The sequence below is a fragment of the Diabrotica undecimpunctata genome, chromosome 5 (genome assembly GCF_040954645.1).
Source record: "Diabrotica undecimpunctata isolate CICGRU chromosome 5, icDiaUnde3, whole genome shotgun sequence".
Lineage (NCBI taxonomy): Eukaryota > Metazoa > Arthropoda > Insecta > Coleoptera > Chrysomelidae > Diabrotica > Diabrotica undecimpunctata.
In genome coordinates this window covers 124,366,408-124,392,283 of record NC_092807.1, presented here as the reverse complement: position 1 = coordinate 124,392,283, position 25,876 = coordinate 124,366,408, and the positions used below count along the sequence as shown (strand labels likewise).

General features: G+C 32.7%; 2 protein-coding genes across 2 annotated transcripts in view; both read left to right on the top strand.

The window, feature by feature from the left end:
• LOC140441758 (uncharacterized) overlaps nt 1-25,876 on the top strand; it is a 234,801-nt gene that overhangs the window by 187,287 nt on the left and 21,638 nt on the right. The gene's annotated exons all lie outside the window — the stretch shown is intronic.
• LOC140441757 (uncharacterized) lies at nt 527-7,010 on the top strand. The gene is made up of 2 exons (XM_072532659.1): nt 527-750; nt 2,194-7,010. Exon 2 carries the CDS (start codon nt 2,585-2,587, stop codon nt 6,350-6,352), a length of 3,768 nt encoding a protein of 1,255 aa, XP_072388760.1. The 5' UTR covers nt 527-750; nt 2,194-2,584; the 3' UTR covers nt 6,353-7,010.

The window sequence follows — 25,876 nt, the reverse complement described above, 5'->3', positions numbered from 1 at the left end:
ATAAATTATTTAGCTGCCAAATCTTGTATCAACGCCCATTTTTTAAATCCAAATTACAATTATTAAATAAATAAAAAATGCTACTAATATGGGGACTCAATCCAACAATTGTCTGTTATAGTGGCAGACGCTATATCAATTTAGCTATTTTGCTCTCACGTATATAGAATATATTTGAGAAAGCGACTAAGTTTTTTGGTGAAGTAAAAAAATATTTAATTCAAATACATAATTTATAGAATTGTAATATATTAGTTAATAAAAAACATATTCTTTGGCATACAGTTTAATTAGATATGTATAAATACTTCATTGGAAAATGTTATTTCACAAGGAGTCCCGTTTTTATCTATAATATTGGTACTGAAAATATAATATATGCATTTTACATGTAATTGTATTTTCTGGACATTTAAAATAGTTTACTGCATAATGGTATTTTCCAAGGGAGTCCCATTTTTATCTATAATATTGGTGTCGAGAATTAGACACACATGCATTTTACATGCAATTGGCATTTCCGGATGCTGCATGTGTTGCGTTACTAAGTATTTGCTATTGAATAATTAGTCATGAACCAACACGACTTTCAAGAATAAACTGGAAAATGTTTAATATTAGATGCATGTGACGTCAATTAAGCCACAATATAAAATAGGATGCACGCCGGTTTTTCATTTATTGTGCTTTGTTTAGCAATAAGAAAAAGTTGTTTGTGTCTAAAAGTTGTGTCGTGACTAATATACCGAGGTAAGTTTTCTCTTTGTATGATTTTGTTTTTTAACTTGTATATTCACATATTTTTGAATTCTTTCTAAGAGTACACATCTCGATATTCGCCTTATTTGTTTTATTCGTACAGTATACATAATATTTCTCTATTTTCAGGCAGTATACACTATATTTCGATAAAAAAATGTTATTTTAGTGTTCTTCGATAGAAATTTCAAGTTTATTGTCATACCTATTCTTTATTTTCTAATATCTTGTTCTATTTTCGTTTTAATTTTTCGTTTTTGCTATTATCTCATACCAATAGTTTTAGTTCGAATTTCGTATGCAAACCAAGGAAAAATTGAAATACCGGTCATTCGCACAGTATACATATTATTTCTATTGTTATACAGTATACATAATTTTTCAACAAAAATGTTATTTTTAGTAATCTTATATAGAAATTTTAATTATTTTTCTCGATCTTCGTTTTATTTGTTTTTTCTCAATTTTAGTTTTATTCGTACAGTAGACATATTATTTCTCTATTTTCATGTTGTTTACACACTATTTCGATAAAAAATGTTATTTTAATGTTCTTCGATAGAAATTTCAATTTTATTTCACCACTAGACATATTCTTTCTTTTTTAATATATCGTTCTGGTATGTATTCGCACAGTATACATATTATTTCTATTTCTATACAGTATACATAATTTTTCAACAAAAATGTTATTTTTAGTAATCTTAGATAGAAATTTTAATTATTTTTCCCGATCTTCGTTTTTATTTGTTTTATTTCTCAATTTTAGTTTTATTCGTACAGTAGACATATTATTTCTCTATTTTCATGTTGTATACACACACTATTTCGATAAAAAATGTTATTTTAGTGTTCTTCGCTAGAAATTTCAATTTTATTTCAACACTAGACATATTCTTTCTTTTTATCTCGTTCTGGTATGTATATTTTTAACAATATATACTATTTCTTTTTTCATATGTATTTTTGATTTTTCGCTTTATTATTATCTCATGCCAATAGTTTTTAGTTTGAATTTCTAAATATATACAGTTGTGTATGCAAACCACTAAAAAAGTTGAAAGACAAACCATTCGTGCAGTATATATATTATTTCTATTTCTCTATTTTTATACAGTATACATATTTCGATAAAAGGGCCGACCATTCGTACAGTATACATATTATTTCTATTGTTATGCAGTATACATATGATTTCGATAAAAATGTTATTTTGGCATCCTTCGATAGAAATCTCGATATTATTCATACAGTATACATATTTATTCTTTTATAATCTATTCTATTCTACTATCTATTTTATTTTCGTAGCACGTTTTGTTCGTAACAATATACATATTATTTCTTTGATTTTCCGTTTTGTTATTATTTCCTAATAGTCTTAGTGTGAATTTTCTAAATATATAGATTTGTATAGCAAGTAAATATTTTCAGATGGATCTAGCAAAAATTAACGCTGCGTCTTCAGTTGCAGAGAGGAAACCGATAAAGAAATTAAAAGATCTACCAATTGGACAGCCGTTTCCAATAGAGTCCGCAAAAGTGGTGAAGGGCAACTTTGGACCAGCAGTTTTGTTAGATTTGGGAGCGGAAGTAGTTTTTCTGCCTCAGCGGGTGACGGAAGTGTACGAACCAGCCATAGGGACACTTTGTGGAGGCAAATATTCTGTTACGTTCGAAGGAGAAGTAGACGTTGGTAAAAAAAGACTCCTATCATCGTTTAGGATAACCGAAAATTAACGTTTAGAAAAAAGGATAGGGGTGAGCAATTTTTTAATTTTTTTTTCCAATTTGTTTGTCGTAAAGTGTTCTTTTATAAAATAAAATGTCTTCCAATAATATTGATAATATTATCAAACAAACGGACGGTGTTGTACTAGCAATTAAAAAATTACGAAAAATTTTATTTGATAATTTTACAATCAGAGATGCGGAAGTATGGCTTAAACGATTACAAAAACAAATTAAATTATGTAAGAAGGTAATTCGTAGTAGGAAACAAAACAAATTATCTGTAGGCACTTGTAGAAAAATAGAAACAAATTTGGGTCATTTTAAACATTTTAGAAAACTAATTTTAAATAGGCATATAGGGTCGGGTCTTCATTTAAAGTTGGGTCAGAGGGTTAAATGGGAAAATGTACAATCAAGCTTTCAAAGTAGAATCAAAACCGGAATTATAGCTAATTTACGTCATAAGGATTTGAATCAATTTTTAGGAGATTGTGTAGTTGTTTTTAAAAATAAAATCGGTAAAATTTTAAAAAACCACTCTGCACTTAAAGTAAATACAGCATTTTGTGGGGAGTTTATTAGAAAATCAGGAGATAATGAGATTTTGGAAATTAAATATTTTAATACTAAAAACTATGTTATTGATATATCAACTCAAATAGACGAATGGTTCAAGGGAAATGTTGTAGATAAACTTTTAAACGAATTATCGGAATTTGCCGAAAAAGATTCGGGATTTGCATTAAATAAAATTATTTCTTTAGCTGTTAATATAAATAAATTTCAACTTGGAAATGTTTCATCTTACATTAGACTCCCAGAACCAATTTTAAAAAAAAATGCTTGTATAAACATTAAAAATACAGATCACAATTGTTTTTACTGGGCCATCGTAAGCGCTCTTCGGGCTCCTATTAATAAAAATCATGCAGAAGAAACCTCTTCATATCCATACTTTACAGAAGTTTTACAAACAGAGAATTTAGATAGTCCTATGCCGCTAACAAAAATTTCAAAATTTGAGAAATTAAATAATATTTCAGTTAATGTTTACGCTTTAGAATTAGTTCAAACAGACAAAACATTATTTTACACAGTATTACCTGCTAGATTAACGGAAAATAAACGGGACACACACGTTAATTTACTTTTAGTTCAAAATAAATATTATCCGCGCTTAAATGATTATGATGCTCCACCAGCTGATGATGATTGTAACGAAGATATTAAATACCATTATTGTTGGATTAAAAATCTTTCGCGTCTGGTTAGTAGTCAGTTAAATAAGAACAATCACAAAAAATTTATTTGCGATAGATGTATGAATTATTTTCATCAGCAAAATAAATTAGTTGAGCATGAAAAAGTGTGTTCTAAATTTAATAAATATAAAATTAACTTTCCAAAAGAGAGCCACGTCGAATTTAAAAACTTTACATATCAGCAAACTACTCCTTTTGTAGTTTATGCAGATTTTGAGTGTCAATTAGAAAATTATAACCAAAGCAACGTAAATTTAACTAAAACCGTAAAATATCAAAAACATGTTCCATATAGTGCCGGTTTTTATGTAAAATGCAACTTTGACGACAACCTTTCGTATTTCGATAGCTACCGAGGTGCAGATTGTATGGATTGGTTTGCGAATCGTATGGCTGATGTTGCGAAATTTGTAAACTCAAAAATAAAAACAATTACGCCTATGATTGAAAAACCAAATGCAAGTACAGCAACATCGTGTCATATTTGCAGTAAAAGTTTTTCGATCAAAGACATAATCGTTAAAGATCATGACCATTTCAGTGGGAAATTCAGAGGTTTCGCACACCAAGCATGTAATCTGAACTTTCGAAAATTGTTTGTAGTGCCTATTATTTTTCATAACCTCTCTGGATATGACTCACACTTTATGATTTCAAATTTATGTAAAAAAGGTCACTTGAGTGTACTTCCCATCAACAAAGATAAATATATCTCCTTTACGCTGCACTCAGATGAAAATAACATTAAATTACGATTTATAGACTCTTTTCGATTTATGGGGGCTTCTCTTGATGAATTAGTTTCAATTTTATCTGATTCAGAAAAGAAAATTTTACAGAGGGAATTTCAAAATTTAGATGAAAATAAATTTAAACTACTAACGCGTAAAGGAGTTTTCTGTTACGATTACATTGATTCTTTAGAAAAATTAAATGAAAAAGATTTGCCCTCAATTGAAAAATTTTACAATAAATTAAACGATGAAACTATAAGTGATGAGAAGTATGCTCATGCACAAGCTGTTTGGCAGCATTTTAATATTCAAACTATAGGGGAATATTCCGATATTTATTTAAAAACAGATATTCTGCTTCTTGCTGACGTTTTCGAACAATTACGTAAAAAATGTTTCTCTACCTATGGTTTGGATCCTGCGTGGTACTATACAATGCCCGGATATACGTGGGACTGTATGCTCAAGTATACTGGGTGTAGGCTAGAACTACTAAAGGATCCAGACATGGTGTTGTTTTACGAAAATGCCATAAGAGGTGGAATATCCGTGTGTAGTAACCGATTTTCGGAGGCCAACAATAAATATATGTCTGAATACGATCCTAAAAAGCCTTCCAAGTACCTTATGTACCTGGATGTAAACAATTTGTATGGTTTTGCAATGCAGCAGCTCTTACCCTACGGAGGCTTCAAATGGGTGGATGATGTAACATCGTTTGATGTAACATCAATACCCGACAACTCTGATATAGGATATGTGCTACAAGTTGATCTATCATACCCACAAGAATTGCATGATAAACATAAAGATTTTCCGTTTGCAGCCGAACGCAGCGTACCGCCCAGTGGCGGAGTAAAATTGTCGAAATTAATGACAACACTTAACGATAAAAAAGAATATACTGTTCACTATAAAAATTTAAAACAAATGCTAGCTAATGGATTAAAGTTAACGAAAATTCATAAAATTTTACAATTTAAACAGGGAGCCTGGTTGAAGCCCTACATCGAGCTAAATACTCGAAATAGGGCTATAGCTCGAACAGATTTCGAAAAAAATCTATATAAATTAATGAACAACGCTGTGTTCGGCAAAACCATGGAAAATATAAAAAAACACCGTATTTGCAAAATTGCCAAATCTTGGGGAGGTCGTTATGGCGCCGCAAACTTAATTTCAAATTTTCGATTCCATAGTTGCACAATTTTAGAGGAAAATCTGGTGGTTATCGAATTAAAAAAGCTTGAAGTAACGTTTAATAAACCTCTGTATGTAGGGCAGGCAATTCTAGACCTCTCGAAGACAGTCATGTATGATTTTCATTACAACTATATGTTACCAAAAATGGGAGCAGATAGGTGTAAGCTTATGTACATGGACACCGATAGTTTTGTCTACGAGTTACAGTGTGAGGATGTATATGAGGAGGTAATTAAAGCTGACTCTGATAAATTCGATACTTCAGATTATTCGGAAAATAACATATATAAAATACCAAGAAAAAACAAAAAGGTGCCAGGTCTAATGAAAGATGAAAACAACGGTAAAATTATGACACATTTTGTTGGGCTTCGAAGTAAAATGTATAGTTACAAGGTGCAGAGTGGGAAGATCGTTAAAAAATCTAAAGGAGTTAAATATAATATTGTTAAAAATAAAATTAAATTTGAGGATTATGTTGAATGTTTAAAAAATTTTAAAGAAAAAACAGCTACACAACGCTGTATTAGGTCATATGCACATAACGTCTATTCTATCGAACAAACAAAAATTGGTTTAAGTCCGTATGATGATAAACGCTATTTAATTCCGAACAGTTTTGACACGCTTCCGTGGGGTCATTACAGTATTTTAGAATAAGCCTTTTTTTTTTTGTTATAGATGAACGTTCCAACATTATTAACATTATCTGTTAAAAAAATTTGTGAATCAATAACATCAGCAGCAGATTTTATGCTACAATCTCCGCTACCATGGAAATTAACCAAGACAATAGTGGTATATTATCCTAAATTTAAATGGCGTTTTATGATAAAGAAAGCTAAAAATGATTCTGATCATTCATATGAAAGACTTAACTATATTACATGTTCCAAAGAAATAGATCCAGATTTAATTAATACTATATTAGGAAAATCCGATTGGGAGTATGTTTTTGAAAATTATTCTAGTTATTGCGTATGGTCAAGTGGATATTTCCTTCAACAATATCGTCTTAAAGTATGCAAAAGGTGTTTTTATCAATTTAAAAAAATACATGAATATTTAAATAAATATATATTTGTTTGCTATGACCATTCTCACGAGGTTTACGATATCCATGATATTATTAAGGATGTGTACCAACAAAAATATTATTGGTGTCATAACTGTTTTGAACGTGTATTATTTAAAATAAAAGATACCGATTCTTGTATAGATGACTTACATGAAATGCCTAGAAAAACCAGATTTGATGATTCAGATGTAGATTGTGATATTGACTCATTTGAAAACAATTATTAACTTTTTTCGACAAACAAATTTAAAAAAAAAATTAAAAATTGTTCATTCCTATCTAAGTTAATGTTTATATTATATTTTGTACATATATTATTGTAAATAAAAAAAAATGTCAAAATAAAAAACTTTATAATAAAATATTCTTTATTTTAATTTACATTTTCCCAATACAAATTCCCATTTAGACATTAATCATTCATAAAATAAATTTACTTTAGATAATAAGGATTTCAGTTGTTTTATTAATCCATTATCAGGACAAGGGAACCCTAACAAATTCCAGTTAAAACTACCTTTTTCAACGACACTTCTTGTAAATTCATTAAACTTGTAATAAATGTTTTGCTTTAAGAAATATATATGCCCATCAATGTAATTAAATGCTGATGTAATATCATTTGGTATTCCTGGAAAAACGTCACTTATACGTCCTCTTGAGATAATGCCTTTATCATTAAATTCAATAAATGAACCATCAAAACAAACAAATTTTTTTCCTGAATTTGTTTGAAATAAACCAGCAATACTTCTTGCGTTATTAACTTCAGGTACCATGTTATCTGTATGAATTCTTAAGCTAGGAAATGCTGCTGCGTATATACGATTCCTACTTACACCAATTAAATCTCCATTGGTGCTTTGAAAAACATGTGTTACGTTCGTAATTCCCCTTGGCAAATATCTTATAAATTGTTCAGCATCGGTGGGTATCTTTTCATTATTTAAGTCATATTTCCATATCAGATCCTTACTTACTATGTACATTCGGTATGCTGGAAATGATGGAGCGTATGCTAAAAATATTAAATCTGGGTATTCCAATTCACATACATTCGTTATGACATTTTGCATCGATTTATTACTCTTGGCTATTGTGGTTGTCTTACTCCTAGATCTTTCTGTTGTGGTTGTCTTTAAAGTTGGAGAACTGCTCCTTGTAACACCAGCTTGAGTTGGAATCGATGTGGATTTACTTTTAGGTCCATATAACTCTTCTAAGCCCCTTTTGTCATCTTCAGATATGTTAGTAGGTAGGGTTTGATAAAACGGATACATTACAGCTTTCTTATCGCTACTATGGGATAAACCTAAAGCGTGACCAACTTCATGAAGAAGGACAGCAAAGAAATTTGTTCGACCTTCTGCTGTAGAATTCAAACTGAAATCCCATGTTAGGTTGCTATTCATATGAATTTCTATGCATCCAGATGCTGGAGGAAAATAAGAATGTGCTAATACACCACTTGTAAATTTATAAGGACAGTCGCTGTTACCCTGGCAATTATATCGAAAAGAGTGCTGCTTTGGAACGACTGTTATTGTTATATCTGGATTTGGAATTGGAACTTTCAGATAAGTAAACTTAAATTTTGATGCTTTTTCCCATATTTCAAATACTCTTTTAGAGACTGCCAAAGCTTCAGGGGTAAATTGCGGAAAATACCATTTTAAATCAAATTTTTTCCATGCTGATTTTACAGCGTAAGCATTGTCTCCTTGTGTACATCTTGGTTTCTGCATTAACGCCATTGTTTCTCTATTTAATTTTCCATCCACAGGTAAATTATATCTTTCTTGAAACTGTTCTAGTATTTCAGTAATATCAGTGTGTGCAGTTTCACTTGTGGTGATATAACCATATTGTTCTAACCATGACACCGCATTTGTCTCGTTAAAATTTTCACCTAAGCAAAAACTTACGATGCTAGTTGCTATGAGCAGAACAACTTTATTGATATGCATCTCGAATGATACTGGTTCAAATAAGAAAGTATTAGTTTGATATAAGTAAAATTTGACACTTTTTGACCCCGCCAGCCCGACTGATCTTATTTTTAATTTTAAATAAATAAAACAACAAATACATATTTTTTAAAAGCTTTATTAAATTCTTTCAAGATCATTAGCGATCCTATGTTTACAGAAAAATATAAGTTGCCCTAACGCTATATGTTGTAAAGTATATCCTTCCCGTGTAAATGTATACAATTTTTGAATGGCGTCTACAAACGTATAATTTTGATTACTAAAACTATTTCGAACAATATTAAGCGTATTATAATAATAATTTGAAAATTCAATAGTCTCTAGCATGGATATATACGGTGTTAAAAGTTCGTTATTTGCTTCTAAAAGGGTGTTCACTTGCATTTCTGAGAGACAAACGTTAATGTCGTGCTTGGTTATTTCGAGGAATTTCATGTTGTCGTAGATTATTTGTCGAATTCTACAATAGTCACCACACTGAATTTCAACAGGATTATCAGGAACGGTCACGTTCTCATAGAAAAAACTATTCTTATTGAGTTGGGTAATTAATTGTTCCCATTCCCATGTACTGAAAGATATTTTCTGCCATGGTGACTTCCACATAATTACAGCAGGAGTATATGTTCTGGCTGGACTTAGACCACATCCAAGTTGGTATGATCCATTTAACAAATGTGTGTACAGCAGATAATGGGTCTCGTTCTTGGCTGCTTCTTCGTACTTTTCTAGAAGAGCATCCAACTCATGATCATAGTCTTCACATACGATTGATGTTTCGGATGATGGTGAAAGAGTGACATCATACTCGCTGCCGCTTGAGTCTCCAGCATCTTGGGAATACATTTTTACTAGCTAACTGACTGTAACAAACTGAGAAAGAAAAACGTGTTTCTACGTGTTTCTCCTCAATTTTTCATACTTCTGTTCCCCCCCCACCCTTTTAGATAACGGCGTCATTATTAATCCAACTATTATATTTTGCATCAAGGCCAAGCCATTTGACGTACATTTTGTTATTTTTACGACGTAAAACTTTTTCGACTAAGTAAATATCGGGATTGGCTGTTTTCTGCAATTCTTCATCATAAAAGGCCCCTTTGATCGGTGCACCTTGCATGTCTTCGAGCATATACGTTGCAGGGTTGGTAATATTGATTTTAGTAACTTTGAATAATTCTGTTGTCCAACTTGGAACGTAACCCTTGTCGAATAACATTTTGGTTTTGCTGATGCGTACAATGTCGCCTACTTTAAATTTTCGTGGACCTGCGATTTTTAAATGCGTAAACTTGTTTTTTAAAATCTCCTTTTCATTGGTTTTGTTCACTTGTGATGGTTTGTACCCTGTTTTTGAATGTTTTGTATTATTGTATTCAGACGTAACTTTGGGTAATATGTCAATCCACTTGTATGTACCGTGTAAGCTGAAATACTTGTATAGTTTGGATTTCAACGTTCTAATGACTCGTTCAGCTATGGCTGCTTTCATAGTAGTAAAAACAGAGTAGTGGTTTATTTTATGTTTTTTCATTAAGTTTTGAAACTTGTTGTTGTAAAATTCAGTTCCCTGATCCGACTGAAGATTTTTCGGTATTCGTTTACTGTGTTTAAGTATATCTGAAAATGCTTGAGTTAGCTCCTCACCCGTTTTTGTCTTTAATGGACGAGTCCAAAGGTATTTCGAGAAACAATCAATAACAACTAAAATTAATTTAAAATTTCTATTGTTATGAGAATGAGATCGCATTTCAGCCAAGTCCATCTGCCATAAATCGTCTAAGCCTTTAATGATTGTACGTCGTCTCGGATAATTTTTTCGTGCTTGCTTATGAAGCTCGTTAACTAGTTGTATCTTCTCTTTGGAATACGCCATGTCTACCTTCTAACGCTTTAACTCTTTGGACTAAAGGGAGTAAATATGTGTTAAATATAGCAAGTGAGTCTTGTATTTCTTTTACTGCTGCAGATAAACGTTCATCCAGCTCGAACAAAGTCTTTGACAGATCTGATACTCTACCATCTAATAATGATCTCATATCTGATTCATCTCGAATACTTTTTTGCCATTGCTCAATATCATGAATTCTATTGGCATTTATTGTTTGCATATTTAACTGTAACTCGCTTCGTAATTTATTATGTTTTTTACTTTTTATCTTTTTTACATCAGACATCTTTACTCTTCCAAACCTTTTTATCTTCTAACGCTTTAAGTCATTGTTTCCTAGTCTTTATATGATTTTTTCTCTTTTGGATGTAATCTTCTATTACTTTAAGACGATTTTCATGTGAATTAAGATCCATTGTTTTAATCTTTTTTTCTATTTCCAAAGTTTTCAGCATATTTTGTGCACTTTGGTGGGCAGCATCTGTAATGTTCTTCTTCATTTCACTTTTATATATATCTAAATTATTTTTAAAGTCATGTACTTGTTTTGTTAAATCAGATATTTTCAAACCAACCATTTTATTGTCATCAGATAACTCATTAGTTTTTTTATTAAAATTGCTTTCAATCTTGCTGATGGAGTTTAAGATTTTTTGTTCAAGTTGAGTATCGTTTGCATTATATTCTTTGCGTATCAAATTAAACTCTTTTCTTACAAAATTTTTGACGTGAACAATGCTTTCATCTACGTATTTCTTGTTGGAAAGATGTATACCTGCTACAGGAGGATCTCGTTTAATATCCTTATTGACTGTATGTATCTGGTTTTGTAAATCCAAAATGGATTGCTTTAAACCATCACGTAGCTTTTTAACAACTTGTTCATTAGAACGATAATGATGACGACCAAACTTGTCAACACTCATATTGGAAATGATGTTCCAATAATCTAACCTAACATTAATATATAATATCTGCTTCACGTAATTCGTTGATAATGGCAACAATTTCGTTATTGTGGGATGTGTTTCCTGCTTCTTGGGAAGCAATCAACAGTTTGAGTCTGTCGCATAGTTCGTTTGGATCATCCCAATACACATATTCAATAGGATTATCATTGTAGATCAAATGAGAATCATCGACGAGTCCTGACCCCTTGTAGCTAGATGGTGAAGATAACGATGTTCGAGGAGACGTTGTTGACGATGATGAACGAGTCGTTTTTGCTAAACGAACAAGACCTTCGAAAGGTTGTCTCTTTAATGCAGTAGATCGAGTTTTCGGTGGCGATTTCTTTGTTGTTTCATCGGTAGGTTTAAATAGCGGTTTGATAATATGATGATATTTTTTCCCAGTTGCACCTTTAAGACGACCTTTGGAATCCAGATGAACTTCTGTACTATTTAATAAACTTTTATAGTGCTTTAAATCTGTATCGTTATAATCTTCAGGGTTATCATAGAAAATTAGTTGGTATAGACCTGGCGTTCCCGGCACCCATCCTCCTTCCCCACTACCATCACTGATGACTTGTATACTACCTTTGTTTTTGTTAAAGTTTATTAGCCGTTTACCTAACATCCAACCAATTTCGTCATTGTAAATAGGTCCATAGTTTTTATCAATTTTATTATCTTTCATCCAAAACTCTTTTATATACTTATGGCTCATTGGAGGATATTGCTCGATATATTCATTAATAACCTCTTTCGAAACATTATTAGGATCAAACATTTCATGTTCTTTAACTTGACTGGTTGATACTGTAGCAGGAAATACATCGTCATCGTTATCTTCTGTTTTTACCTCCTCTTCCGTTTTGATCTCTTCTTTTTTGACGTGTCTAAGCTTATTATTAATATCATGATGCAACGTTTTTGAAGATTGCGCAATATCTTTTAGAGGTTTAGCTATCGGCTTAAATAGTTTATTTAGTGACTCATCTTGTTCTGTTCTACCTAACTTTAGCGCCAAATACTTTTTGCGAATGACCCGAGCTAATTCGGCAACTTTACGTTTGCGTGCAACTACCTCTTTGTCTGACATATTGTTATACAATGCGAGTGTTTCGATCATACCTACATTTTTATAAATTTGTCGAAGCCTTTACGATATCGTCCGTTAGAAATATCGAAATCCTTAACAATAACGAATGTACCGTATTTGTCTTTCCAACATTCGGAACAAAATTGTTTAAATTGGTCAAATGTCATGTCAGGTGAGACGTGATCGTCAAAGACGTGTTTTAAATTGAGCTCATCCTGTTTAAACAATACAATAAGGTTAGCATTATCACGCAAAAGTTGTTTACCTGCGCGACTGTATGATTGACATAGGTATGCACAATCGATATCTTTATGTCTACCCATACAGTAATATTCACGTATTGTTTTTTGTGGATCAGTTGACACATCATCAAAAATGAAAATAGAATTTGGTTTAGCTTTACTGGGACTTATTACATCGTCATTGTCTTTAAATGGAAAATAGCCTACTTTTTTCACAGACTCCAACACTTCCTTCAAAAATTGATACTTGGGTTGAAACAACGACTTTGAATAAACGTAAACATTTTTGAATTTAGCGCCATTCAGGTCAAACAGTAATGCCAACATAACATTAGTTTTGCCACATCCACTTGGACCACATATGATAGCACGAAAAGAATGTGGTAGCAATGCACCATGTTTACTGGTTCTTGTCACGTTATCGACAAAATCTAAGTTTTCCACTGCTAGTGTCTTGTCTTGTTGAACGACATTCATCTTGTGATTGAGATGTATTTTATACAATTGGTTATATAAAGGAATTTTTTGTAAGAAACAATTCATTTCAATGTTGGTTGTTCAAGGTGAAGGAGTTTTAAATTCTCTGATCAATAGTCTACCGTTTGAATTACATGCTCCTGGTTACCAATATCTAGGACCTGGAACAAAATTACAGAAACGTCTAGTTCGTGGAGATCCTGGAGTAAATCCATTAGATCGAGCTGCGAGGGATCACGATATCGCATATTCCCAAAGTAATTCATTGAAAGATCGACATAAAGCAGATTGGGTGTTGGAAAACAAAGCGTGGGAACGAGTTAAAGCAAAAGACGCAACTTTAGGTGAAAAAGCTACTGCCTGGTTTACTACTACAGCAATGAAAGCTAAACGAAAACTGGGTATGGGTATGAAACGTGGTAAAGGTGTTGGTTCATTTAAGCGACATGTACTACAACCAATTATTAAAACGTTAAAACGTACTCCTCAGTCACCAAATCTACGTAAATCAGCCTTAGTTGCACTTGCAGCAGCTAGAAAAGCCGTTAAGAATGTAGGTGGGAAAAAGAATGTACGAGTTCCACGAATCATTCCATTCGAACCAAAATCTGGTGGTATTTTGCCTTTAATCCCCATCTTTGCAGGCTTATCAGCTCTCGGAAGTTTGGCGGGGGGCGCGAGCGCAATCGCTAAAAGTGTAATTGATTCAAAGAATGCCCAAAAGAAACTAGAAGAAGATAAACGTCACAATAAAGCTATGGAACATCTAGGTAAAGGATTATACCTTCGAAAAAACGCTAAAGGTGGCTTTGGATTATATTTAAAGAAGTCAAAAAACTACCGTTGAAGCTACCTAATAGACCATTGACTAATGTGGAGTTGATTAAATTTGCTAAACTACTTAAAATTTCAAATTTTCGTGGTGTATTTATGAGAGATAATTTACCGCGTAACCCTCGTAAACATGAATGTGCTATAATTAATCTCGACATTTCAACGAACCCCGGTACACATTGGGTAGCTTACAAGAAGATAAACAACAACATAGAGTACTTTGATTCATATGGTTGCTTGAAGCCACCGCGAGAACTAGTATCATATTTGAACGGTGGAAGAATTTTCTACAATAACGATCAATATCAAAGTTATAACCAAATAAACTGTGGACATTTGTGCTTAAAGTTTCTTTACAATGCAACCATCTAAGGAAATCTTGAGACGTGCCATTCACATTTTTATGGGAAATATAACGAGCGATGTTTGGTATGAACTACCTCAAGATATTCGTCACGCACTAGAAGAATATTTACCTTGCAAGAAAGATTATGATAAACATGAATGGAGTGATATTTGTGGTATGTATATGGAAAGTAAATGTGTATTTTGTGAAGTACCATATTATGAGAAAAATAAAATAAAAAAACATGTAACAGTATAAGAAAAATAAAAAGAATTTTTTAACATATTTTGTTATTTAACTTACTACATCTTATACCACATATCAGTCATGTCTCGATTGTTGACCCTGACGAGTACTACAAACGAGTTTTCGTTTACTCCTCAAGTGCCTCTTATGCTTGATCCGTTTCGACAGTATTATGTAGCAGTGTTGGGATTTCATACATTTAATTCAATTCCAAACATCGATGGTGAAAAGTTTTATTTCTATGAGCAAAATGATCGTACAAAGCTGCGTAATATTGAAATTCCATCCGGATGCTATGAAATTACTGATATCGAAGCGTACATTCGAAATGAATTAATGCATAAATACAATTCGGTTCGGGAGTTTACTTTAAGACCGAACAACAATACGCTTAAATGTGAAATTTTTTGTCAGGATCACACCATTACTTTCGATAAAGACGATAGTCTTGGAAAATTACTGGGATTCTCCTCAAATAGAATTTTGGCCCCAGGAAAAATACATTCTTCAGATGAACCTGTCAACATTATAAAAGTATCGAGTCTACTCTTTGAATGCAACATTACCGAAGGAGCCTTCTACGAGGACAGACCTGCGCACACGATTCTACATTTTCCGATAAGTGTTGATCCTGGTTTTTCTATAGACGAACGTCCTCATAATCCGATATACATACCAGTAAGCAACAGCATACGTGAAATTACCAAAATTACCGTTAGTGTAGTTGATCAAGAATTAAGACCTGTTAACTTTAGAGGAGAGAAAAGTACGCTGCATTTGGATTTTAAGGAAACGATATAGATGGGTTTAATTATAAAACAAAACTCTACACACCAATATCCATTAGTCTCACACAAATCCTGCAAGCGACGTGACGTGTCTGCTGTCAATAAAGCTTTTCTTGTTTCCATTGGATTAAAGTTGAAGGATGTCAAAACGTCAATATATTCGACGACAGGTTCAGGAACCTCAGCCACCTATTTTCGATATTTACCAAAAACCTCTGTTCGACGATACTATTAGAAAAGAAGAATTTCGTACGTACACACCTTACATCAAGTCATTTAACAATAGCGATGTTGTTGAATTTATCATAAATCAATCAGATGCATTTTTTGCTATACACGAAACACTTTTGGAAATTAAAGGAAGTATAAAGAAAGTGGGTAATGGAACTGTTTCTCTTGCACCGAATGCTGGAGCCTTCTTGTTTGATACATGTACATATACCCAAAGTTCACACGATATGGAAATAGTTCGAGATCCAGGCGTAGTTAGCACTATTCGCAGTTTGTTATGTTACACTCCTGAAGATTCCAAGTTTCTCAGTACCGCAGGATGGAACTATCCGAATAATCCACATTTATCAGGAGACAGCTTTAGTTTACTGATTCCGATAAAACATTTTTAACATTTTCAACGATTACACTAAATTAACTTATGGTCGTCAAGTGTTTCGATTTGTTCGGGCACGTAATGATAGAGATTGTATTTTAGTGGAAGAACCTAATGCCACAACGACAACGACAGTATCTTTAACTGTTACTAGCATGGAACTCAAGGTCAAACATGTCTTTCCCAATGATGATGTGAAAATTGAATTAATGACTCCGATTAAGAATAATACGCCGATAACTATACCTTTCCGTAAATGGGAGCTTAATGAACTACCTTCACTTACGGCAGGATCTCGACGTGAGATATGGAGTGTAAAGACAACTTCAGCTGTTGAACGTCCACGCTATGTCATTGTAGCTTTTCAAACTTCTAAACGAGATGATATTCACGCCAATCCAACGTCATTCGATCACATTAGAATGTCAAGCATACGAGTGGTTATTAATGGAGACTATTGGCCTAACGAGAGAATGCAATTAGATTTTGATAAAAATGACTATGCTATAGCTCACTACAACTATACCGAATTCTTTCCTAGTTATGCTCATTCGTCAACAAAACATCCCATCTTGGATTATCAGGCATTTAAAAAATATACCTTGTTTACGTTCGACTGCTCCAAACAGGATGATACGTCATTCAGATCAGGAACTGTTGATGTTAAGTTGGAAATCGAAGCAGATGAAGGTTTTCCGGCAGGCACTCGAGCGTACTGTTTAATTGTTCACGACAGCCTACTCGAATACTTTCCTCTAACTGAAGTTGTCAAAAATATCATTTAAAAAGATTAAATAAGTTGAATAAAGTGTTAGTAGCAGACAAGCAGTCATCATGAGAATAGCGTTCGTAGACATTCAGGGATTCACCGTAGATGGGTGGTTTGTACCCAAAGAGCTTAGCATTGAAATTGGAAATAAACGATGTCATTATATATTTACGTCTCCACAACCGTTTGCTACATTAAGTAATCAAGATAAGAAGACTGCTGCGTACTTGGAGAAAAACGTTCATGGTCTTCGGTATTCTAATGGGGATGTTGAATATTCCAAAATAAATGAAATACTAGAATCCAAGCTGTTGTACGCAGCTGACTACATTTACGTTCGCGGAGAACAAAAAGCAGACTTTTTACAAAAGAAATGTCATATTTTTGGAGTTTTTCCCGTCATTATTGATGTTTGCAAGTTTGATGGTACACCTTGTGCTACTGGAAACTTTATTCATAATGCCAATCCATGTCACACCACTGGATTATTTTCCTGCACCGAGAGAAATGTGGATCACCTCCGCCAATGGTTTTGTGAAAAGATATTACCTATGTAAATTAGACTTTTTTAAATAAAATATTAAACGTATTATTTTAGTTTTATTAAAAAAAAAACACAGTCTTCCTTTTTTACATATTTACTTTAATGCAAGAGGATTCACATTTGCGATTTACAAAAAATTTTATAATAATATTAATCGTTAGAAATACATTTATTACTAATACGATAGTTAAAAGTATAATCGATGAACCATAATGTCCGATGGCATCATTATTAGTTTTGTACCATTTTGAATCACTTTCGGTGTTATTTGGGGATATTAGCATGATCTTGTAGAATGCTCCTCCTGACTTTGGTATCTTTTTGAAAAATACTGGAAGCTGGCCATAATTCACAACATCATGATCCATTATAGCCCATTCAGTTCGATTACAATCAGTTTTTACATCGTTAAAACATATCGCTATGTTCTTAACATTATTTGGAACGTTTGTATAAAGGACATTATTAACAATAGCTGTGAGAATGATGAACGAGGTTGTTAGTTGAGACATCTTGTTGGCTGAATTCTTTTTAACGGGTATTGTGTTGTTTTCGGTAATTTTCTTTCTGACAAATGAAAGTCTGCAAATCGTTTTTCAATTGCAGTTCTATCTTCGTACCACTGTATATCGGCTTTTAACTTTTGTATTTTTTCGTAAAACTCTTCTGATCTACACCGTATGGAAGACATTGATGAAATGAAGCACGTTTGACGTAAAGAATAAATATATATTAATTTTATATTTGTTTTAAATTTTCCTTAGTCCTGACCTGTGTCTAATAATAAAATATTTATGTGTTAAATAGTATGTACATCTTAATTGGATTTTGTTGTAAAAAAAGCATCATAATTTGATATTTGACAAGATTTGGTAGCTAAATAATTTATAAATTATTGTTCAACAATGGCGGATGCCAAGTGACTAGTAGTGACATCTAGCAGATAAAAGTTGAACTATAAGTCAGTAGACTCCTTCCACGGCGCGTCGGGCATGTGACGTCATCTGTCTCTCTCCAACACATTGATAGAACGCTCTCTCTCTAACACATTGATTTCCCTATGCCGGGTGGAACCGGCATAAACACTCTACTTATATATCCTGGTTTTCGTTTCCGTTGTGAGATATTTGTTTCTCCAGATTGTGTTGTTGAGACATCCTGCTGCTCTGTTTGCCATGTTCACTTGTTTTTGTACTTCTTCTTCACTCTATCAAACGCTTTGTTCAAATCTATCAAATACATATATGCTGGTTTGTTGCATTCCAGCGACTTTTCTTTTATTTGTCTTATTACAAAAACTGCATCCGTACATGATCTTCCTGTCCGAAATCCTTGTTGTTCCTCTTGCAGAGATATTCTTTCGTTTATTTTTGTCGCTATTATTCTTATTGTCAATTTGAGTGTTGTATTTAATTATTGGGGTCTTTCTTATCTCCTTTTTTGAAGAACATCACCATGATCACTCTCCTCCATTCATCTGGTATTCTGTTCGTGGTGATTATTTTATTAATAAGAAGTTGCAGTTGTTGTACAAGGTGATCACCTCCATATTTTAAGAGTTCATTTGGTATTTGATCTTCTCCTGGTGACTTTCTGTTTTTTAATTTGTTTATTCTTTCTTTCACATCGTTTTGGAAGATTTCGGTCTTTTCCTCAGTTATTATATTTGGCGTTTCCGGTAAAGGTTCTCCGATTTAGATTAAAGAGAAAAATTGCACTGCTGTATCATTTAACCGTCGAACTGTTTAATGAAACAGCAGGACAAAAAAAGACATACTATACTTGAAAATCGAAATCAATTGCAAACTAACGTGGAGGAATTTTTGATTAGGTGAAAACAGGTGGGTCTCAACTTAGTAAATTATATGGAATAATAAGATGGAAGTCGAAAATGTCAATACATAGCAAAGTTATAGTGATATATAAAGCCCTATAAAAGCCCACTTATGAAGAAACGGAATTTAATTAGCAGCCAGATAAAACATCGATATATTGGAAATATTTCAATTAAAAATCCTTCGTACAATAATAATTGCTTATCCGGAAAATAGCAATATAAGAACCAGAAATCATAACCGCAAAGCAAGAAAATTTCAATTTTAGCCAACGACGTAAGCAGATATTTATAAATCTCCCTATTAACTTCAATCGGCATGTAATATAAAGAAAAGAAAGATTTAGTTAGATGAAGACTAAAGTGAAATACTCCATCTGACCTACTAAACAGAATCTGGATGCAGAATCCCAACCAAACCCCAAAACATAATCGACACTATGCCAGTGCCAATAATATATATGGCAGTATATAGGCAGTTTTCCCTACTAGACAATTTACATATTGTAAATATATTACCGGTTGTAAATAAATTAGGATGAAATTGAATAAAAAAGTAAGTTGTTTTCTATACATTTTTTATCAAAATTATGACCTAGACTTATCTTTTATTTGAGAACTTAAATCCTTTATTTAAAATAAATGTAATTGATAAAGCAGTAAACTTAGATCAAGTTTTAAAAATGTACCTATATTTTTGTTCCCTTTTACGGATTCTGCATATGTCAGACTCGTACGAATCATCAATCAATTTGTTTCTAAAAATAATCAAGTCTTACTTTTGATGCTAAGATGGTCGGTTTGACGGTAACAAGACAAGATGACATACATGTTTATTTAAAAAAAAGCACGATGAACACCACAATGAGCCAATAAATACTGGGTAAGTTGTGTAGTAGCTATAGTAATAAAATACCAAGTGCCTTTAGGTCGTTGTGCTCTCAACAGGTTTATATTTGTAATGTTAATGTTGATTCGGAATTTTGTTTAGTATTAGTGTTTAAAAAATTTACTTGTTACAAACTAAACTTTATATTTGTATACTAAAAAGTCTTTAAAAAGTCAGATTTACATAATAATAGTAGAACTGACTAAAAATATTGTTCTGAATTTATATATTTGTGGTATCTATTTTTACTGGGAATAAGCCACAGTTCTACTTTAAAGTAAGTTTAGTAAGGTTCTGAAATTGTTTTCTTGTGGCATGCTGAAGTTAAAGAATATGTTTTTATGAGATTAAGCCACAATTGATTTAAAAAAAAGTACATTTTGTAAAAAAGTACAAGTGGAACTGGAAGAATTACAAGAGAGGACTTTGGTGAACTTTTACAGTCAGCTTGGTCTCATTTTGCTACTGTTAAACTTGCAAGTACAGCATTCCGGGCTACAGGTATTCATCTTTTAGACATAAATGCTATTCAAGAGCATGCTTATCTATTGGCTTGTGACCAAAACACACATAAGAACGCTATTGAACCAACAGGCTCATCCATTTCAGTAACTGAATTGTCTACTACGCTCGCTTCTTCAACTCCTTCGACCTCTAAAATTACTTCTCAAGTGACTCAGTCTACTCCGCCTGATTCTTCAGCTGCGTCAACTTCTAAAACTACTTCTCAAGTGGCCCATTCTTCTCCGGAATCAATTTTCTATCAACCTTCAACTTCCAAGCTTACAACTCCAAAAACTGATGACATAACACCAATTGATCACTAATTCCATGCAGTTTAACAGCATCACGAGTCAAAAGCAAAAAAAGTGCAATGAATATCACTGATCCAAATTATATCGAATCTAAAAGAAATAAAAAACTGGCAATCGAGCAAAAGAAAAAAGTCAATGAAAGGAAAAAGAAAAAGATTGAATCTCCACCAACCTCGAAAGAAGGCAACGGAGTTGAAATTGAGCTTCTTTCTGATAACGTGTCCGAAAGCGACGATCAATCATGCCTAGAGTGTTTTGAAATTTATTTTAAAATCACATCCAAATCAGATTGGATAAAATGCATCATCTCTCAAAAAAGGCTGCATGAATCATGCACACTCTATCCACAAAAATTTATAAATTGTGGTCGTCAAGAAATGCGAACTAAAAATTCCAATGAAATGTCCATGTCATGTCAAATGAAATAACTTTTTTTTTAATAAGCGCAAGCTCTCCTACCCTTGCGTGTAATCTCACCTACCCGGTTAGGATAGATTGCGCAAAAACACTTTTTTTAGATCTTATTGTTTTTAATATAAGAGTTTTGCATTTGAGGTATTTTAATTAGGATAGCTAACATCCCAAATAACCCCAGGTAACATTTTCACATTAACTTTGGAAAACTTAAAATGTTTGCTATTTTTTCCAAATCTGCGCAGACTATCCTAGCTTTACTTTAGGAACATCTTTATTTGTTGAAATCAACATTTCAAAATATTATTTAGAATTCACATAAAATTGGCAATTCTGAAAGGATCCGCTTTTTTTTTAATTTGGTTAGGGATCTCAAAAATATCTTGCATGTTTGCGGTTTTAGTTTGAAACGTTTGACAGCATTTCCGTAGCGTAGCAACATAACACGATATATGACATAGTAGACATAGAATGTCTACTATCATATTAATAATATTGTCAAAGTGAAATCGAATTTTCGGATTTTTTAGAACATATATTTATTTGTAGTTGCAATAACGAACTAGTATAACATAAAAGTTTGTATGCACCGCGGGTATTAAAAGGATGTATATGCCCTCGGGCGACTTACAAACCCTCGAGGCCAGAGGCCAGAGGCCCTCGGGTTTGTAACATCGTCGCTCTCTGGGCATAAACATCTATTTAATACCCTTGATACATAAATAACTATTATTTAAATGATATTATTTTATTAATGATATAATTTTTTACAGCTTACAGATAAATATGTCGATTTTATTCGTTTTGCACTAATAATTCTTTAATATGTTTTCTGACGTGTTTTTGATTTGATTTACTGAAACGTCAATCTATTGGTTAATTAATTTAATTCGAATCCTTTATAAGTCTCAGGATAAGACTTATTGGCGCTATAACTCTTGGAGTTTACCTTAATTTAGTATTTCTTATTTTTCATCTATCAAAATATGTATTATCTGACTGTTATCTATCCATCTGTCTTTGATCTGTTATTTGACCCACCCGTAATATAGCTACCGACTTGAGCAACGAGACGATCGTAAAGTATTTCTGAACGATCAGCTTCTTACCACCCATTCCCTTCTTACCTCTTTTGTTAAAATAACATACTATTATTTTTGTCACCCAATATTTCAAATATTATAATTTAAAAATAGTTTATTTTTTTTAAAATTAAAAGTCAATTATTTTTTTTACAAATACTGTCTCTCATATACCTGCAAATTTATTAATAATACTTACAAAAAAACTTTATCGGGACTAATTATTGACCACTATTGTCATTATTTTTCTGGGCAAGTTTTTTCGTTAATGACAAACTACTCCTTACTGAAAAAGATACATTAAAGCATGTATCCATTTATACCAATATCAGACTTCGATTGAAGCGGTCGTATTTTGCTACACTCCGACAAATTAAAATTTAATTGATTTTAAATGTGTTTTTAAAAACCCAAAGAAATAATTTATTGTGATTGTGTTGTGAACTCAAATTTATTACAACTGATAACTGAACCTACAAGGTTTAGAGCGAACAATAATCCTTCAATTTTAGACTTATTTTTCACAAATGATGATCAACTAATTTCTACACTTGAAGTGTCCTCTCCTGTGGGTCTTTCTGACCACTCACTTATTACTGCTCACATTCAATTTAGTTTAACACCGCCTTGCAAAAATAATTACGTAACGTATGCCACTACTGATTTCTTTAATGTAAATTCAGTTTTATCCCAGTTAAACTGGCAATCTATTTTTCTTAATCACTCTGATCCATCGTCAATGTGGGACTCTTTTCTTCATACTGCTATTACAACAATTTCTGATTATACAACCGAACGGCAGCTATACAGAAACCGACTAAAACCTTGGATTAACCTCTCAGCTACCCATTTAATTCGACATAAGCGAAAGCTTTGGCGAAGATATAAACTTACTGGATCCCTTGATGATTTTCTCGCCCACCGTAATTTTTCTAACCGAGTCAAACAATCTTTGCTAAAGTTAAGAACAGAATTTGAAGAATCTATCATTACTAGTGGTAATAGTAAAAAAGTTTATCGGTACATTCGTACATCTTTATCTTCTAAAGTCTCCATACCGTTACTTTAAAAAGCTGACGGGTCTTTATGTTCTTCGAATAACGAATCTTCGGAATGTTTATCGTTATTCTTTTCTCAGGTTTTCACAAATGAACCTAACGATACCATTCCTCAAGTAATGTGCCCACGTTTGTCTAAAACTCTTGACAATATATCTTTCACACCGGATGAAGTTAAACATCATTTAAGGAAACTACGAAATAATTCATCACCTGGATTAGACGGACTCACCTCTTTTTTCCTCAAACAATGTGCAGAATCTGTAGCCATCCCTATATCTCTTATAATGAATGCTTCTTTTAATCAAGGTTCTCTCCCCTCGTCCTGGAAATTGGCTTCGGTTACTCCTATATTCAAGAAAGGAAATAAACTTGATTGCAATAACTATCGTCCAATCAGCCTGGTTCCTATTGTCGGCAAGGTCATGGAATCGATTATTTCAGAAGCTATGTCTGAGTTTCTTCTTCAAGAAAATATCATCCCTCACCAACAGCATGGCTTTATCAAAGGTCGTTCAACGATCACAAACTTACTTAATTGTGTAAATGATTGGTCATTATCTTTAAACAATCGAAATCCTGTCGATGTAGTCTACTTAGACTTCTCCAAAGCTTTTGGCCGTGTTCCAAAACGTCGATTACTAGCTAAATTGGATTACTATGGTATCCGCGGAAAGTTGAACATTTGGATTGAAGATTTTCTATCCGATAGATACTTCAGGGTTCGTGTTGGGGAAGACCACTCACTAGATAAGCCAGTCAAGAGTGGAGTCCCACAAGGATCAGTACTTGGACCGCTACTATTTTGTGTCTACACTAGTGATCTTCCGCTCATCGTATCCAGTAAGGTTTCCATTTACGCTGATGACACGAAATTATATGTGAATCCAACTATTAACCAACATGTTCTTCAACAAGATCTTGACGCAATATTCAAATGGTCCTCAGAATGGTTACTTCCGCTTAACATTGAAAAATGCATTGTTTTACATATCGGCAAAAATAACCCATCACTACCGTACTTTATTATTGGACATCCCTTAAACTCGGTAACCTCCCACAATGATCTCGGAGTGATAATTAATAGTTACTTAAATTGGTCTGATCACATAGTGTCGGTGTGTAAACGTGCAAACTCGAAACTGTTTTTGATCCGTAAATGTTTTACACGTATATCTCTAACTTCTGTTAGTAAACTTTACTCAATATACGTTAGACCTATTCTTGAGTTTGCCGGACCAGTGTGGAATCCAGATCTCACTCGCGATAAGATCTTACTTGAAAATGTTCAGCGTAAAGCTACAAGACTGGCATACGGTCGTGTAAGACCTAACTATGAAGATAGATTATCCATGGCTCATCTTACGACATTCGAGCAGCGACGTCTTCGAGGTGATCTAATTATGTCCTTCCGTATTTTAAAACATAACTTTGGGAACCTAAGCACCATATTCACTTTGAATCAAGACGAAAGATTAAGAGGCCATCGATACAAATTGAAAAAAGAACAAACTACTGCAAGGTCCAGGGTGAACTTCTTGCCAAATAGAATCTTTAATATCTGGAACAATTTGGATCAAGACACCATATCGGCAACTAGTATTAACATCTTTAAAAATAAACTTGATAGTGGTTTATTTTATTTATAGGATTTTTTTTTGACAGTATTATTTATTTATTTATTTATTGTCTCACCATTCAACTTTTGTATGATATACTTAATTGTTTATTTTTACTTTACTTTATAATTGGTATTAGTTTTATAAGGATGTTTTTTTTATTTTTGATTTTTGGGCATAATAGGAGCTCGCTCCTCTGCCCTTATTTGTAATATAATAATAATAATAATAATAAAGTAAGTATTTTTGTTAGGAAAAAAATTATAAAAGTAATTATTAAAAAATTAAATAATTCATTGGTGGATTGAATTTCTAAACGTTCTGAAAAAAAAAGGGGGTAAACTTAAATGACAGGACACTCTCCGAAATGAAATCCTGGCACGTTACTGCATAAAAGCAAAGGACCAAAGATAAGAGAGGTAGGGACAGATCAGTTACAAGGAATGCGAACCCCATTGTCGCAACCCTTAGGTGTTACAATTTGCTAAAATGGCAAAGAATATGGAGGCACATTAGAAAGATCAACTAATGAAGTCATGATAACACGATACCTATAACAAGTTAACGACTAAGAAGAAGACCATCTTGCTTTTATAGTGTGTTCCTCCTTTAAG